This window comes from Bombina bombina, chromosome 2 (assembly GCF_027579735.1).
Source record: "Bombina bombina isolate aBomBom1 chromosome 2, aBomBom1.pri, whole genome shotgun sequence".
NCBI classification, from domain to species: domain Eukaryota; kingdom Metazoa; phylum Chordata; class Amphibia; order Anura; family Bombinatoridae; genus Bombina; species Bombina bombina.
This window is the reverse complement of record NC_069500.1, coordinates 1,405,146,216-1,405,164,389: the sequence shown is the minus strand read 5'-3', so window position 1 is coordinate 1,405,164,389 and position 18,174 is coordinate 1,405,146,216. Positions and strand designations below refer to the sequence as shown.

The following is an 18,174-nucleotide window of genomic DNA, read 5'->3' as shown; positions in this document are numbered from 1 at the left end:
AGCATATCAAAATGTTTTTTGATAATTTCACAGACCTGCGGGAATTGTTCCGAATGGTCGGTGACAAAAAAAAGGGCAGGATTACACCTGCACAGACAAGCAGCTTTGATAACGGCAACAGCCGAAACATGTCAGCAGCTGTAGGAGCTGACTCCTATTAAGAGAATGGCACCCTGTCGTTTTTCTGTTTTATCCTGAAGATTAATAAAGATTACTTTTATCATACAACATTGGACTGGTGCTCCGCTACACTTTTTTGTTTGTCTTGCTACTCTGACCTACAAGCGTGTTAGCACATCCTGAGGGGATTACTCCTCACTTTCCCTGTTTGTCTGCTGCACCAGGAACTCCCCTCAGCTTCAATCAAGCTTCCTCTCTTCCTTTTTTCCTGTCCACGGAGGACGTGTACGTGGACCACGCCCCCCTCACCCCGGATGACGTCTGAGGAGGGTTTGTTAGGGTACAGCAGCCTCACGCCAGGACCGGGAGAGAAAAAGTTTTGAATTGTGCTAAGTTGGCTTCCACTTACCCGGAGAACAAGTTGGCAGGCTCTAGGATCCCACACCCCAGGACCGGACGGACACAGCAGTGAGTGAGGGGAGGCAACAGACTCCACTCGGTGGAGCATCTGACAGGACCTAGGAGCGGGTGAGTCCGGTAGCATAAAGTTTTGGCTCATAGAGCTTGACATTTCCTACCGACCAGGCACACTGTGGGTTCTACTAGAGATAGTATTTTTTGCTTCTATGTAATTTTAAACAACTTTCTAATTTACTTTTATCATCAAATTTGCTTTGTTCTCTTGATATTCTTAGTTGAAAGCTAAACCTAGGTAGGCTCATATGCTAATTTTTAAGGCCACCTCTTATCTGAATGCGTTTAACAGTTTTTCACAGCTAGAGGGCGTTAGTTCAAGTGTTTAATATAAATAACATTGTGTACATGCATGTGGAGTTATTTAAGAGTCAGCACTAATTGCATGAATTGCAAGTCTGTCAAAAGATCTGAGATAAGGAGGCAGTCTGCAGAGGCTTAGATACAAGGTAATCACAGAGGTAAAAAGTATATTAATATGTGTTGGTTGTGCAAAACTGGGGAATGGTAAATAAAGGAATTATCTATCTTTTTAAACAATAACATTTTTGGTGTAGACTGTCCCTTTAAGGTAAATTGCACTGAAAACAGAGTAATTTGATTAGTTTTAGGTGTAATATTAAAGTTTAAACATACGCTGGGTTCTGCCTGTATACTCCGTCCTCCAATGCAAACTCTTACATAGCGGAGAGATCTCATTATTTCTATGGGAGACATTGCGCCACTCGCAGGGACAGACTATTTTCTTTGATAATTGCACTAAACTGACCAATTGGTGGTTCTTCATGTTTTTAGTGGTGAACTTTAAATCACCGGGCCCCTAGTGAGTGCTCCTTAGTATTCACTTATGTGATTAGAAAAGTGACCTATTTCTGAAGTAAATAATTTTACCAAAGGACAAAAAGGGACAGAAGGGAATCTCAGATTAGAGGTTTACAAAACAAATGTACACATTTGTAAAAGGGCTATAAAGCGCAATAATAAAAAGGCTTTAATACTAGAGCATTTCAATATTGCATACCTTGTATCTAAGCTCTCGTACTAATCGCTCAAAGCTGAACATTGCCACTGAGCCAATTAGGGAAGCATATGCGCATAGCAGATAATCTCTTGCCATGTTCAGCTTCTGAGTGAAACATCACTGCCAATAAAGACGTGACTTTAACTATGTGTTTAAGTTCATTGTGTGGGTTAAACACATAGGTCTGTGTGCACAGTATTATCATAGCATTTTATTATTGTCTTTACGCACCTTTATATTTACAAATTCAGCTGAATTCTAAAGAAAGAACTGAGATTATTAACTTTAGTCCATATATTACAAATATCCTTTATGAGATTGTGACACTGGGCTAGTTCTGTGTATCTATTTAGACAATGAGGCTGTGTTGTCTGAATTGATCAGTAAAGACTGCGACATACTTGTTTAGTTGCAATAAATGTTCTGTAAACTTCGATAAATCTCATGTTTGTTGTTTGGTGAATACTCACTGTTATAAACACGGGCTCGTCAAAAAGGTCTGCTGGAGATTCAAAGAAATTGAAGAAAAATGTCTGACAAGAAAAAAAGGATATAATGTTACAGTCAACGCTATAAAATATCAACAGTACATTGGCCCTCGTGGGAAAAAGAAAAAAAACATTAAGAACAATCTAATAATAAGCTTATTTCTCTCATATAATACACAATGGGGTAGTCAGGCTCGCCGGAAACAGCAGTTATACAGCAGTGGTCTAAAGACCGCTGCTCCATAACTTGTCTGCTGCCTCTGAGGCTGCGGTCTTCAATCCGCCAAACCTATATTATTGAGCTGATTGACACCCCCTGCTAGCGGCCGATTGTTCGCAAATCTGAAGGGGGTGGCATTGCACAAGCAGTTCTGGTGAACTGCTTGTGCAATGATAAATGACAAAAGCGTTTGCTATGTATGTCGGACATGATTCGCTACAGCGTATCATGTCGGACAGACATTGGTAAATTGGCCCCAATGTGTTTGATTACAAGTGGTGCGCTTTATCATTTTTTTGCTCTATACATTCTATCCCTGAAACTCGATGCGTACAAACTGCTCAACTTCAGATATTGCAAACCGCATTAAAGGGATATGAAACCCAAAAATGTTCTTTTGTGATTCAGACAAAATGCTAAAACACACAAATTAGAAAGCTGTTTAAAATTGCATGCTCTATCTGAATCATGAAAGAAAACGTTTGGGTTTCATATCTCTTTAACTTCTACTCTCAATATACAATGGAGTGTGTTATAAAAAAAATTAATAATAATAAGGTAGTTATGAATATTTTACATTCCAATGCTCTTCACATAGAAGAAAAAGTTATTTTTTATTTTTAACTACATATATCTATATATATTTATTTATTATTTTTGCAATATTTATATATTTACCTATATGAAAATATATACAGTTGTAATCAAAATTATTCAACCCCCATTGCAAATCAGGTTTATTGTAAATATTTACAGACTTTCAGCTGTTTGCAATAAACAAATCAAACAAAAACAATTGAAATAGCTCAACACAACGAATGCTTCAAATAGTTCCCTAAATTCAATTAAAAAACTTTGAATGAATTCTGCAGTCTCAAAAGTATTCAACCCCTTCATGACGAGCATCTTTAGTATAGAGCACCCTTTTTCTGTTATGATCTGTTGCAAACGAGATGCATAGCCAGACACCAGCTTCTGGCAGCGTTCCTGAGGAATCTTAGCCCATTCCTCATGAGTAATGGCCTCCAGTTCAGTAATATTATTTGGTTTGCGTGCTGCAATCGCCTTCTGCAAATCCTACCAGAGATTTTCTATAGGGTTCAAGTCAGGTGACTGTGATGGCCACTGTAGAATCTTCCAGGACTTATTCTGCAACCAAGCCTTGTTGGAATTTGAGTTTTGCTTGGGATCATTGTCCTTTTGGAAGGTCCAATGACACTTCAGCTTCCTCACAGACGGCATGACATTTTCTCCTAGGATTTCCTGATACTTCAATGAATCCATCTTGCCTTCCACACGCTGCAGGTTTCCAGTGCCAGAGCATCACCGAGCCACCACCATGCGTAACTGTAGGCCGAGTGTTCTTATCAGTGTATGCTTCATTCTTCTTCCTCCAGACATACCTCTGATCCATCGGGCCGAAAAGTTCCAGTTTTGTTTCATCGCTCCACAGAACAGAATCCTAAAGCTTATTTATATGATTTTGAGCATACTGTGCTTTTGGGTCAGTAGTGGTGGAAACCTTCTGCGTTTAGAACACGCCTTATTTTGCAAACTAAAACCTCAGTGCCTCTTGCCACCAAGTCTTGCTGCAGGTGTTTTGTAGTCACACAAGGATCTTTCTCAACCTACCTTCTCAGAGATCTGGTTGCAGCCTTTGATAGCTTCCTTTTTCTGCCCCGTCCAGGTAGTGTAACCACTGTTCATTTAACTTTGAACTTGTGAACTATGCTTCCAACGATGTCTCTAGGAACATTCATTACCTTCACTACTTTTTTGTATCCTAACATTCATTACCTTTACTATCTTTTTGTATCCTAACATTCATTACCTTTACTATCTTTTTGTATCCTAACATTCATTACCTTCACTATCTTTTTGTATCCTAACATTCATTACCTTCACTATCTTTTTGTATCCTAACATTCATTACCTTTACTATCTTTTTGTATCCTAACATTCATTACCTTCACTATCTTTTTGTATCCTAACATTCATTACCTTCACTATCTTTTTGTATCCTAACATTCATTACCTTCACTATCTTTTTGTATCCTAACATTCATTACCTTCACTATCTTTTTGTATCCTAACATTCATTACCTTTACTATCTTTTTGTATCCTAACATTCATTACCTTCACTATCTTTTTGTATCCTAACATTCATTACCTTCACTATCTTTTTGTATCCTAACATTCATTACCTTCACTATCTTTTTGTATCCTAACATTCATTACCTTCACTATCTTTTTGTATCCTAACATTCATTACCTTTACTATCTTTTTGTATCCTAACATTCATTACCTTTACTATCTTTTTGTATCCTAACATTCATTACCTTCACTATCTTTTTGTATCCTAACATTCATTACCTTTACTATCTTTTTGTATCCTAACATTCATTACCTTCACTATCTTTTTGTATCCTAACATTCATTACCTTCACTATCTTTTTGTATCCTAACATTCATTACCTTCACTATCTTTTTGTATCCTAACATTCATTACCTTCACTATCTTTTTGTATCCTAACATTCATTACCTTTACTATCTTTTTGTATCCTAACATTCATTACCTTTACTATCTTTTTGTATCCTAACATTCATTACCTTTACTATCTTTTTGTATCCTAACATTCATTACCTTTACTATCTTTTTGTATCCTAACATTCATTACCTTTACTATCTTTTTGTATCCTAACATTCATTACCTTCACTATCTTTTTGTATCCTAACATTCATTACCTTCACTATCTTTTTGTATCCTAACATTCATTACCTTTACTATCTTTTTGTATCCTAACATTCATTACCTTTACTATCTTTTTGTATCCTAACATTCATTACCTTCACTATCTTTTTGTATCCTAACATTCATTACCTTTACTATCTTTTTGTATCCTAACATTCATTACCTTTACTATCTTTTTGTATCCTAACATTCATTACCTTCACTATCTTTTTGTATCCTAACATTCATTACCTTTACTATCTTTTGTATCCTGTTGCTTGTTTGGGAAGGGTGATGATCTCTACTCTTAAAGGACCAGTCAACTCAGTAAATTTGCATAATCAACAAATGCAAGATAACAAGACAATGCAATAGCACTTAGTCTGAACTTCAAATGAGTAGTAGATTTTTTTCTGACAATTTTAAAAGTTATGTCAATTTCCACTCCCCCCAGTACCAAGTGACATCTATCAGCCAATCACAAATGCATATGCGTACCATGTGACAGCAATAAGCCATTTACAAATGCATATACGCTTATTCTGTGAATTCTTGCACATGCTCAGTATGAGCTGGTGACTCAAAAAGTTTAAATATAAAAAAGACTGTGCACATTTTGTTAATGGAAGTAAATTGGAAAGTTGTTTAAAATTGTATGCTCTATCTGATTCATGAAGTTTAATTTTGATTGAGTGTCCCTTGTAACTTTTTGGACTATTCTTTTGACTTAGCTATATTTCTAACATGCAGGCAAACGTGGCACTAAACAAACCCCTAGCCAGTTCAGGTATTTCATGTGTTCTAGCTCAAGCACACCTGGTGCAATTAATGAAGCCCTTGATTGGATGCATCAGGTGCACTTGAGACAACACCTGTTTTGCATATTTGTGCTGTTGTGAGGGATTCTATTCAGGGGCTTGAACAATTTTGAGACTGCAGAATTCATTAAAGGTTGCATTTTCAGTTGAATTTGGGGAAACCACTTGAAGCATTCGTTGTGTTGAGCTATTTCAATTGCTTTTGTTTGCTTTGTTCATTGCAAACCACTAAAAGTCTGTACATTTTGACAATAAACCTGATTAGCAATGCAGGTTGAATCATTTTGATTACAACTGTATAGAGCTATAGCTATATACAGATATATAGGAATATATATATTTAAAAATACAAAGAACATTTTCTACTATGTGAAAAACATTGGAATGTAAACTATTCACATTAAATACACAGTAAAAAAACAATGTAAAATATTACATTTAATAAAAATTATTTTTCATGTTTAAATGTATTTGAGTGGAAAGGGCTACAATTATATATATATATTATATTATATACATATATAAGCAAATACATACATACATACATATATATATAAGCATACACATAGACATATATATATATATATATATATATATATATATATATATATATATATATATATATATATATATATATATATATATACTATAGACAAGGAGCGTAGTGGAAACGGCACTCTTCACAACAGCAATCACCTGGTGCACTGCTAAATAAACAAAAGTAGCAAGTGGTGAAGGATCCAAACGGATGGGTTCTGTATCCAGCAAAAAACTTCACACAGCAGGCACAGCAGGAATTTATAATCCGTTTAATGTGTAAATAACCAAAGTTTCAGCCCTCACATGGGCTTTTGTCAATGGTAAACATAAGCCAGGACGGACATAACACATACTGCTACCCTCCACCTTTAAATACCCACCTTCCTTAAGTCATAGCCAATCAGGAGGCCCAAGCGGTACAAACCCACATGTAACGAGCAACCGCAATCAGCTGCAAAGACAAGACGCATCACCTGGAAACGGGTTAACCGGCTCCACCCCCAGAGTGTCATGCATAGACCAAGCAGTAAACGAGCAAAGCGCATCACTGTGTTAAGCTTGCAAACACGTGCAATGTGGGCGGTACCACAAGCGGCAAAGACTGACAGGGGCCAATATGACAGCCACCATAAACACCCAAAAAGATAAACAAAGTGTGAATAAGGAGAACATAGTTACAAGGGCTCATTTAAACAAATTAATATAAATCTAAGAGCGCGGGTAACACCATCTATACTCAGTGGTATCAAGGTGACAAATCCACAAAAAAAGAGGAGGGTATGGAGGGTAGCAGTATGTGTTATGTCCGTCCTGGCTTATGTTTACCATTGACAAAAGCCCATGTGAGGGCTGAAACGTTTGGTTATTTACACATTAAACAGATTACAAATTCCTGCTGTGCCTGCTGTGTGAAGTTTTTTTGCTGGATACGGAACCCATCCGTTTGGATCCTTCACCACTTGTTACTATATATATATATATATATATATATATATATATATATACACAATCCAAAAATGAAAGGCACTCACCGTGTCTTGAAGTGTAGAAAAAGTTTCTTTAATAGGGTGACTTTTCAAGGAAACCTCGAAACGTCACCCTATTAAAGAAACTTTTTCCATACTTCAAGACCCGGTGAGTGACTTTCATTTTTGGATTGTGTATATTACTTCAAAGTGCACCCCGGGCAAAAAATATATTTGTGTTTACGTTACTGGGAGAGGTGCACCACCACTGACTTTATATATATATATATATATATATACAGGTATTCTGATGAAGGGGTCTGTGTGAACCCCCGGAACGTCAATAAATTTTGGTTGTTGACTCACTATAAAGAAGAGAGTGCATTTGTTTTCTACTATATATATATATATATATATATATATATATATATATATATATATATATATATATATATATATATATATATATATATATATATATATATATATATAGAATACAAAAGAAGTCCGGATCCTCAGTGCATATAAAACTTACACTTTATTTGAAAAAAATCAGGTAAAAGCACAGTGTATCAGCAGATTGTTGTGAACAAGTCGCCCAGCTGTCTATGCTTGAATGTCAGTTCTTGGTCTGAACAATTGTATCTGCTGATACACTGTGCTTTTACCTGATTTTTTTCAAATAAAGTGTAAGTTTTATATGCACTGAGGATCCGGACTTCTTTTGTATTCTATATTCATTTCCAGCACTTTTTGGATGAAGTAAGCGCTGTTGCCCAGATACCCACAGTTGCACGTCTACGAGTGACGTCATCCCACGCTCCATTGCGCCGTAGAGAGGAAGCAGGAAGTAGCGGACGGGTAAGGCAGAGCGCAAGGCTTGAATTTGTTTAATCCATATATATATATATATATATATATATATATATATATATATATATATATATATATATATATTTATATACAATATAGCCATTTCCATTTAAATACCTTGTCATATACCATATTATTATATGTACTTGAATAATTTTAAAGAAAGTGTATATATGATTTTAACACTTTATTTATATGTATTTATGTTGTGTTTGGTGCACATTTTTGTTAATACTTACACTAGTTAAAACCCTAATAAAAATGTAGTTTGCACTCAAGCTAATGCATTTACTTTCAACTTGTAATAATCGTGCAAGTTAGCGTGGTCGCAATATTGTTTACCGTGACCCACACTAACAATAGTGTGCAACTTGTAATCTAACCCATTTTATCAAAAACCTTAGAAATTTACAAGTAACTTGTTTATGTATAGTACAAGACACAAGGCAAGAGAACCAGGAAAGTGAGTAGCTGGTCCATAAAATGGAAAATTCAAGAAAAAGGGGTCATGATCTCGAGCTAAAGGGTAGTAGATTCAGGAGTAATTTGAGGAAGTACTACAGAAAGAGTGATTGATTTATGGAATAAATTTCCTCAAGAGGTAGTAATGACAAACACTTTAAAAATGCATGGGACAAGCATAAGGCTATCCTACAAACTAGACTTTATACTGTTTGGTAATATCGGGCAGACTTGCTGGGCCTATGGCTCTTATCTGCCGTCAATATCTATGTTTCTATGTAAGGTGGTGTTGGAATCATGATGAGGCTTAATGTTTACTAAACCTGAGGTCCATTTGAGAAGCTGAGGGGTTATCTAGGAAAGTTTAGTAAAGGTGTGACGTGAGTCACCAAGATCTGAAGGCCTGTTATGGAACATTCCTTGGGCTGGAGGTACATGGGCTTAAAGATACCCAGAGACTGAATGGAAATATGGAATTTTATATGCTGGACACCCCATGTACTTTCATAACTCTGTCTTATGTCCATGTCATCCTGTATCCATAAACACAGGATGGGTACAGGGTGTGAGTGCCCCTTGTGGGAGCAATTGTGACTCTATAAATAAAGTGGGCATAAAGGACTTAATAGTTAATAAGAGCTGTTTTTATTATTTATGTTTCAGATCTAATTGTGTCTCAGGAGTCTGTCTGGGTAAACTGATTGTGATCCTGTGTGATTAAGTTAACTAGACTGCCCAAAATCAGATTGTCTGAGTAAACTTTCCGCCCAGTTAATTAAGTTGATATGTTAATCTGTTTTACCTGTGAATAGACAATTGTTAGAGGTTTGCTGTATTGTTCATATGTTTGCTTTACTGTTTAACCAATTCCCTCTGTAACCTGAAGCTCTGTGACTCTGGAATGCCAGGGTGTATAAAGATGTTTGCTGCTTTTAAATAAAGTGTTCATTTTGTGTTCAGACCACTGAGTGTTGCCTCAGTTCTGTTCCCCTCCATAACTTTAGACTGAGGTCAAAGGGAGATACCAGGAGCAATTGCTCTGGATAAAGGGATGTCCAGGACAAGGGAAGTGTTCTGACGGAGGTACTCATTGGGGGTACCAGGTGGTCCGTCACAAAAGGGAACTACTTTTGAAGGTGCTTTATGAATGTCCTACCAATCATATTACCCAAAGCTGTTTACCTCATCAAAGAATGGGTTGTTTCCTTTGCGTATCCGGGTTCTTTTGGTCTGCCCTGAAACCGTCACCTTGACAACTGGTTTGATGTTTGCTCCTGGAATCTGTCTTCCTTCTATCACTCGTACTCTGATCTAAAACACAAGTAAGGAAGCAGCGGAGTAACTCTTTAGAATGCTATAGGAGTTTTTATTAATGCAGTCTAGAAACATATTGTTAAATAATCCACTGATGACCTTAGAGCTATATACTTAGTTGAGGAAAACATATAATCTGTGTGTGTTTGTGTGTTTGTATGTATGGTTGTGTGAATGTATGTGTGTACGTTTGTATGTGTGTGTGTGTTTGTATGTATTTCTATGCATGTGTTTGTATGCGTGTTTGTGTGCTTGTATGTATGTGTACGTCTGTGTGTATGTATGTGTATGTATGTGTGTATGTATGTGTGTGTGTATTTGTGTGTAAGTGTGTGTATGTATGTGTGTGTTTGTATGTGAGTGTGTGTTTGTATGTATTTCTATGCATGTGTGTATGTGTTTGTATGCGTGTTTGTGTGTATGTATGTGTACCTCTGTGTGTATGTATGTGTGTGTGTATTTGTGTGTAAGTGTGTGTGTGTATGTGTGTGTGTGTTTGTATGTTTGTGTTTGTATGTATGTATGTATGTATGTATGTGTATGTCTGTGTGTATTTGTGTGTAAGTGTGTGTGTGTTTGTATGTATGTGTGTGTATTTGTATGCATGTGTGTGTTTGTGTGTATGGTTGTGTGAATGTATGTGTGTACGTTTGTATGTGTGTGTGTGTTTGTATGTATTTCTATGCATGTGTTTGTATGCGTGTTTGTGTGTTTGTATGTATGTGTACGTCTGTGTGTATGTATGTGTGTGTATTTGTGTGTAAGTGTGTGTATGTATGTGTGTGTTTGTATGTGAGTGTGTGTAAGTGTTTTAGTTCTTTTTCTGACAATTTATCCAGTTTAAACTAAACTGATAAGAGATGACATTCTCACAACAGGGCTGACCAAAAATGTGCAATGCACAGGCCCCCCTCTAATCTCTAGATGATAGGAATTGTGTCTCAGCCCCAGTTTACATCACCTAATATTAATATACAAATATCAGGCCCTGATTCCTTAAGTTTAATGGCGAATTTAATGCAATTGTGCTGGGGGGCTATTTATTCAAATCTCTGACATTCAAGCACTATTGCATTGATTTTATATTTATTTTGTGTGTTTTTTTTTTTTAAAGCGTACTAGTTAGTAAATAGTTATTAATTATTTACTAACTACCTAGTTAAAATAAATACAAACTTACCTGTGAAATAAAACCTAGCCTGCCTTACACTAAAACCTAACATTACAAAAAAAAAATAAACGCTAAATTACAAAAAAAAAGAAACAAATTATCAAAAATAGAAAAGAATTACACCTAATCTAATAGCCCTATCAAAATAAAAAAGCCCCCCCAAAATAATAATACCAATGGCCCTTAAAAGGGCCTTTTGTGGGGCATTGCCCCAAAGATAACAGCTCTTTTACCTGTAAAAAAAATACAAACACTCCCCCCAACAGTAAAACCCACCACCCCCACAACCAACCCCCCCCCCCCAAATAAATGAGATGAGAACTCAATCCTATTGGCTGATTGGAACAGCCAATAGGATTTTAGCATCTCTAATCCTATTGGCTGATTGAAATCTTTCAGCCAATAGGAATGCAAGGGACACCATCTTGGATGACGTCACTTGCATTGAAGTTCCAGTTTACGGCGGAGACCGTATGAAGAGGATGCTCCGCGCAGGATGTCTTCAGGATGGACCCGCTCCGCGCCTGATGGATGAAGATAGAAGATGCCGTCTGGATGAAGACTTCTTGCCGCCTGGATGAGGACTTCGCCAGCTGGATGAAGATGGAAGAGGCCGTCTGGATAAAGACTTCTTGCAGCATGGATGATGACTTCGCCAGCTGGATGGATCCATCAAGTGGGACTTCAAGAACTGTAAGTGGATCATCGGGGGTTAGTGTTAGGTTTTTTAAGGTTTTTTTGGGTGGGTTTTATTTTTAGTTTAGGGTCTTGGCATTTAAAAGAGCTAAATGCCCTTTAAAGGGCAATGCCCATACAAATGCCCTTTTCAGGGCAATGGGGAGCTTAGGTTTTTTTTAGATAGTAATTTTATTTGGGGGGGTTGGTTGTGGGGGTGGTGGGTTTTACTGTTGGGGCAGGTGTTTGTATTTTTTTTTACAGGTAAAAGAGCTGTTATCTTTGGGGCAATGCCCCACAAAAGGCCCTTTTAAGGGCCATTGGTAGTTTATTGTAGGCTAGGGATTTTTTTTTATTTTGGGGGGGGATTTTTTATTTTGATAGGGCTATTAGATTAGGTGTAATTCTTTTTTATTTTTGATAATTTGTTTCTTATTTTTCGTAATTTAGTGTTTGTTTTTGTAATTTAGTTGTTTTTTTTTGGTAATTAGATCATTTTTGTAATTTTTAGAGTAGTGTTAGGATTTTTTTAATGTGTAGTTTAGTTTAATTTAATTGGTAGTTAGTTTAATTGTAGTTTAATAATTATCTTAGTTTAATTGTTAGTTTAAAATTAATTTATTTAATTTGACAAGTAAGTTTTAATTTAATTTAAGATAGGGAAATAGTAATTTTAACATAAAGTTAGGGGGTCGTTAGGTTTAGGGATTAGAAGTTTATTTTAGTATATTTTGTTGTGGGGGGCTTACGGTTTAAGGGGTTAATAGGTTTATTATAGCGGCGGTGTGGGCAGACAGCAGATTAGGGGTTAATTATATTTAAATAGTGTTTGTGATGCGGAAGGGCGGCGGTTTAGGGGTTAATAGGTTTATTATAGTGGCAACGATGTCGGGGAGCGGCGGAATAGGGGTTAAAACATTCTAATAGTGGCGGTGATGTCCGGAGTGGCAGGTTAGGGGTTAATGAGTTTATTATAGTGTTTGCGATGCGGGAGGGCCTCGGTTTAGGGGTTAATAGGTAGTTTATGGGTTTTAGTGTACTTTTTAACACTTTAGTTATGAGTTTTATGTAACAGCTTTGTAGCGTAACTCTCATAACTACTGACTTTAGATGGCATTATGGATCTTGTGGTTATAGAGTGTACCGCTCACTTTTTGGCCTCCCAGGCAAACTCGTAATACCGGTGCTATGAGAGTCCCATTGAAAAGGACTTTTTTAAAAGTGCGGTACTGACGTTGTGTGACTGGCTAAAAGGTGTGTGGTACACCTATACCGACAAGACTTGTAATAGCAGCGTTAGGGAAAATGAAGCGTTATGGGCCATAACACTGTTTTTTCACTCATAACGCCAAACTCGTAATCTAGCTGATAACAAGCTCCTATATAACATTACCTTACATACCAAACTCCTATCATTACCTCACATAACAAACTCCTATATAACATTACCTCAAATAACAAACTCCTATATAACATTACCTCAAATAACAAACTCCTATATAACATTACCTCAAATAACAAACTCCTATATAACATTACCTCACATAAAAACTCCTATATAACATTACCTTACATGACAAACTCCTATATATCATTAGCTCACATAACAAACACCTATATAACATTACCTCACATGACAAACTCCTATATATCATTACCTAACATAACAAACTCCTATCTATCATTACTTCACATAACAAGCTCCTATATAACATTACCTCACATAATAAGCTCCTATAAATCACTATCTCACATAACAAAATCCTATATAACATTACCTCACATAACAAACTCCTATATAACATTACCTCACATAACAAACTCCTATATAACATTACCTCACATAACAAACTCCTATATATCATTAGCTCACATGCCAAACTCCTATATAACATTACCTCACATAACAAACTCCCTATATGTCATTACCTCACATGCCATTCTCCTATATATCATTACTTCTCATGCCAAACTCTTATATATCATTGCCTCACATGACAAACTTTTATATAATATTCTCTCACATGACAAACTCATATATGTAATTGCCAAACATACCCAACTACTATATATCATTACCTCACTTACCAAACCACTATATATCATTACCTCATATGACAAACTCCTATATATCATTACATCACATGATAAACTCCTATATATCATTACCTCACATAACAAACTACTATATATCATTACATCACATGATAAACTACTATATATAATTACCTCACATAAAAAACTCCTACATATCATTACTTCACATAACAAACTCCTATATATCATTACTTCACATAACAAACTCATATATATATAATTACCTCACATAACAAACTCCTGTATATCATTACCTCACATACAAAACATCTATATATATATATATATATATATATATATATTTACCTCACATACCAAACTCCTATATATCATTACTTCACATAAGAAACTCCTATTTATCATTCCCTCACGTGACAAACTCCTATATATCAGTACCTCCTCATATAACAAGTTCCTATATAACATTACCTCACACAACAAACTCCTATATAACATTACCTCACATAACAAACTCCCTATATATCATTACCTCACATAACAAAGGCATTATCTATCTTTTTAAACAATAACAATTTTGGTGTTGACTGTCCCTTTAAGTAAGCTAAACTATTACTATTAAAGCAACATTTCTGTTAATGCAATAATAAAATTTTCTAATTCATTAGAGATTTTTATTAATTTACAAACGCTCCATGTAAACTAGGGACCCAATTCTGTAAAGACAGAATTGTACTATACCTTAAATGTTCCAAAAGGTTCATAGATCCATAAATATTCTGGTTACCACTTGAAGTAGGAAGCTTTTTTCCCATGAATAATTTAAACGTGTGACAACACATAACACTCTTTATTTTTCCAAATCACAGTTCTGAGCAACATAAAATGAGAATCTATTAATAAAAACATAACGGCTAAATTACAAGTTTTGCGTTACGGCTATACCGCTGAAAAATTGGCCATTGCGCATTGAATGGCCGGTAACGCATATTACGAGTTGCGGCGGTATAGCTATACCGCAAGCATTTTAGCCTGTAATGCAACGCCCATTCCACACTCAAAAAATGATGTTTGAGTGCGTGATTTTCCATAGCGCCGTATTACAGGTTGTGCAGTCCGGCTAAAATGCTTGCATTACAGCCTATACCGTCATGAGCCATTCCGCGATCTGAGACTGGTAGTTATGGATTTTGCAAAACAAAAATGTTTCACAAAACTCATAACTAAAATGTTACTAAGTACACTAACACCCATAAACTACCTATTAACCCCCTAAACCACCACCCTTCCCCATCTCAAATACTATATTAAACTTATTAACCCCTAATCTGCCGCCCACCCACATCGCAGAGACTAAAGTAACCCTATTAACCCCTAAACCGCCGTCACCCACATCACTAACACTATATAAACCTATTAACCCCTAAAGCGCTGGCCCCCCACAGTGCAACTAATAAACTAATGTTAATAAAATAGGTGTTTAAGGTGCGCTAGGACAGAGAGATACCAAACTCCCCCTTAAAGGACAATATCCCTATAGTTGTCACAGGAAAGATTAAATAAATAAAAAAGGTTATAAGGGAGGCGCTAAAAAAGCCAAAGGTATCAACACTTATAAGTAGAATATATATACATTTATTAAAACATACAAATAGCACATAAAAGGGACGTCTCCCCAAATAAGTAATCCAAAAAACACTATGTAAAATTAATATTAAAATTGATACACTGATATGACTCTAAAAAGATTGTCCTATAACATGCAAGGATCAAGGATTGTATTGTGAAGACCGCTGAGTGCAAATAAATCTATTGCACACTATGTTATAAAATATATAGGTCTCTAAAATGACATATAAAAACAGTAATAATAGATAAAGTCCAAAGTAGATAAATAGAATACCACCAAGCTGCCAAAAAATTGAGGTAGAACTGCCGATAAAACTTTAAATGTTCCACACTTCCTTAGGAGAAATTGATACCCAGCATATTTCAAAGGTAATACAGTTAATGCTCTTTGCAATGTACTTTACCCACGATCTCCTGATCGTATGAGGTTCACCTTTCCTGTTCGGTATCCTCCTCGAGTGAGTCCGACTGGGATTTTTCGGCGTCTGACGTCACTGGATAAAGTTCCGGTAAAGGAAAGAGGCCAAAACTTTGCGCTTATTTCTGAACTTCACAGGCGCGATCCTCTCACATTCACCCTGCACTTAGTGCTTGTTGCACGCAAGGGTATAAACAGGTGTTGTAGATAGGTGGGCACTGTGGTGAATATTCAAAATTTCATTCAAACCACAAACCATAACAGAGATTCTCCAAATAAGAAAAGAGTTCCAATTACTTATAACCCGGGCTATGTATAAGGAATCCGATAAGTATAGATGATAGCAAATAATAAATGCCAAGGGGTAGTCCTGCCAACACAACGACGCGTTTCGCCCTCTTATGGGCTTTATCAAGAAAAATCCCAGTCGGACTCACTCGAGGAGGATACCGAACAGGAAAGGTGAACCTCATACGATCAGGAGATCGTGGGTAAAGTACATTGCAAAGAGCATTAACTGTATTACCTTTGAAATATGCTGGGTATCAATTTCTCCTAAGGAAGTGTGGAACATTTAAAGTTTTATCGGCAGTTCTACCTCAATTTTTTGGCAGCTTGGTGGTATTCTATTTATCTACTTTGGACTTTATCTATTATTACTGTTTTTATATGTCATTTTAGAGACCTATATATTTTATAACATAGTGTGCAATAGATTTATTTGCACTCAGCGGTCTTCACAATACAATCCTTGATCCTTGCATGTTATAGGACAATCTTTTTAGAGTCATATCAGTGTATCAATTTTAATATTAATTTTACATAGTGTTTTTTGGATTACTTATTTGGGGAGACGTCCCTTTTATGTGCTATTTGTATGTTTTAATAAATGTATATATATTCTACTTATAAGTGTTGATACCTTTGGCTTTTTTAGCGCCTCCCTTATAACCTTTTTTATTTAACTAATAAACTAAACCTATTAACCCCTAAACCGCCAGCCCCCCACATTGCAACTAATAAACTAAACCTATTAACCCCTGAACCCCACTGCCAGCCCCCCACATCGCAAAACACTAAATTAAACTATTAACCCCTAAACCTAACACCCCCTAACTTTAAATTAAAAGTTACAATATTACTATCTTTAAATAAATAAAAACTTATCTGTGAAATAAAAAAAAACTAACATTAAACTATAAATTAACCTAACATTACTATTCTAATAAAATAAAAAAACTACCAATTAAAAATCCTAAATTACAAATTTAAATAAACCTAATACTACGCAAACATCTAACATCTAAAATCTAACATTACAAAAAATAACAAACACAAAAAATACGAAAAAAAATAAAAACAAATAAAGTAAATTATCAAAAATAAAAACAATTACACCTAATGTAATAAATAAAAAAGCACCCCCCCCCAAATAAAAACACCCCCTAACCTAACAATAAACTACCAATAGCCCTTAAAAGGGCCTTTTCTAGGGCATTGCCCTAAGTTAAACAGCTCTTTTACATTAAAAAATTACAAAGTCCTCCCTAAAAGTAAAACCCCCCACCCAACCAACCCCCCAAAATAAAAAAGCCTAAGTCTAAACAAATCCTAAGCTACCCATTGCCCCTAAAAGGGCATTTGTATGGGCATTGCCCTTAAAAGGGCATTCAGCTCTTTTACTGCCCTTAGAGGGCATTCAGCTCTTTTACTACCCAAAGCCCTAATCTAAAAAAAAAAACACCCCAAAAAATGAAAAAAAAAAACTAACACTAACCCCAGAATATCTACTCACGGTTTCTGAAGTCTGGTCATCCATCCTAATACAGGCGGCGAGAAGTCTTCATCTAGACGGCAACATCTTCCTCCATCGCAGGACCATCTTCTATCTTCATCCCGGTGTCACAGAGATGTGGCAGTGCGGAACTGTGGAGGCGCGGAGCATTGTCGCAGGCGGCATGGACATCCAGTGTGGAGGATCCTCTTCATACAGTCACCGCCGTACACTGAAGTTTGAATGTAAGGTACCCGTTTAAATATGGGGTACCTTCCATTCCTATTGGCTGACATTTTCAAATCAGCCAATAGGATGAGAGCTACTGAAATCCTATTGGCTGATTTGAACATCCAATAGGATTTCAGTAGCTCTCATCCTATTGGCTAGATTAGATTTTTTTTATTATTTTCATAGTATAA

At 36.0% G+C, this 18,174-nt stretch overlaps 1 protein-coding gene across 9 annotated transcripts in view; it reads right to left on the bottom strand.

The window, feature by feature from the left end:
* Window positions 1-18,174, bottom strand: part of DYSF (dysferlin) — a 780,712-nt gene that overhangs the window by 482,184 nt on the left and 280,354 nt on the right. For all 9 annotated transcript variants that reach the window (XM_053704344.1, XM_053704350.1, XM_053704349.1 and 6 more), the window contains 2 exons: window positions 9,899-10,027; window positions 2,086-2,148 (listed from right to left, as the gene is read on the bottom strand). In XM_053704344.1, coding sequence (XP_053560319.1) covers window positions 2,086-2,148; window positions 9,899-10,027 — 192 coding nt within the window. The remainder of the gene's footprint in view (window positions 1-2,085; window positions 2,149-9,898; window positions 10,028-18,174) is intronic.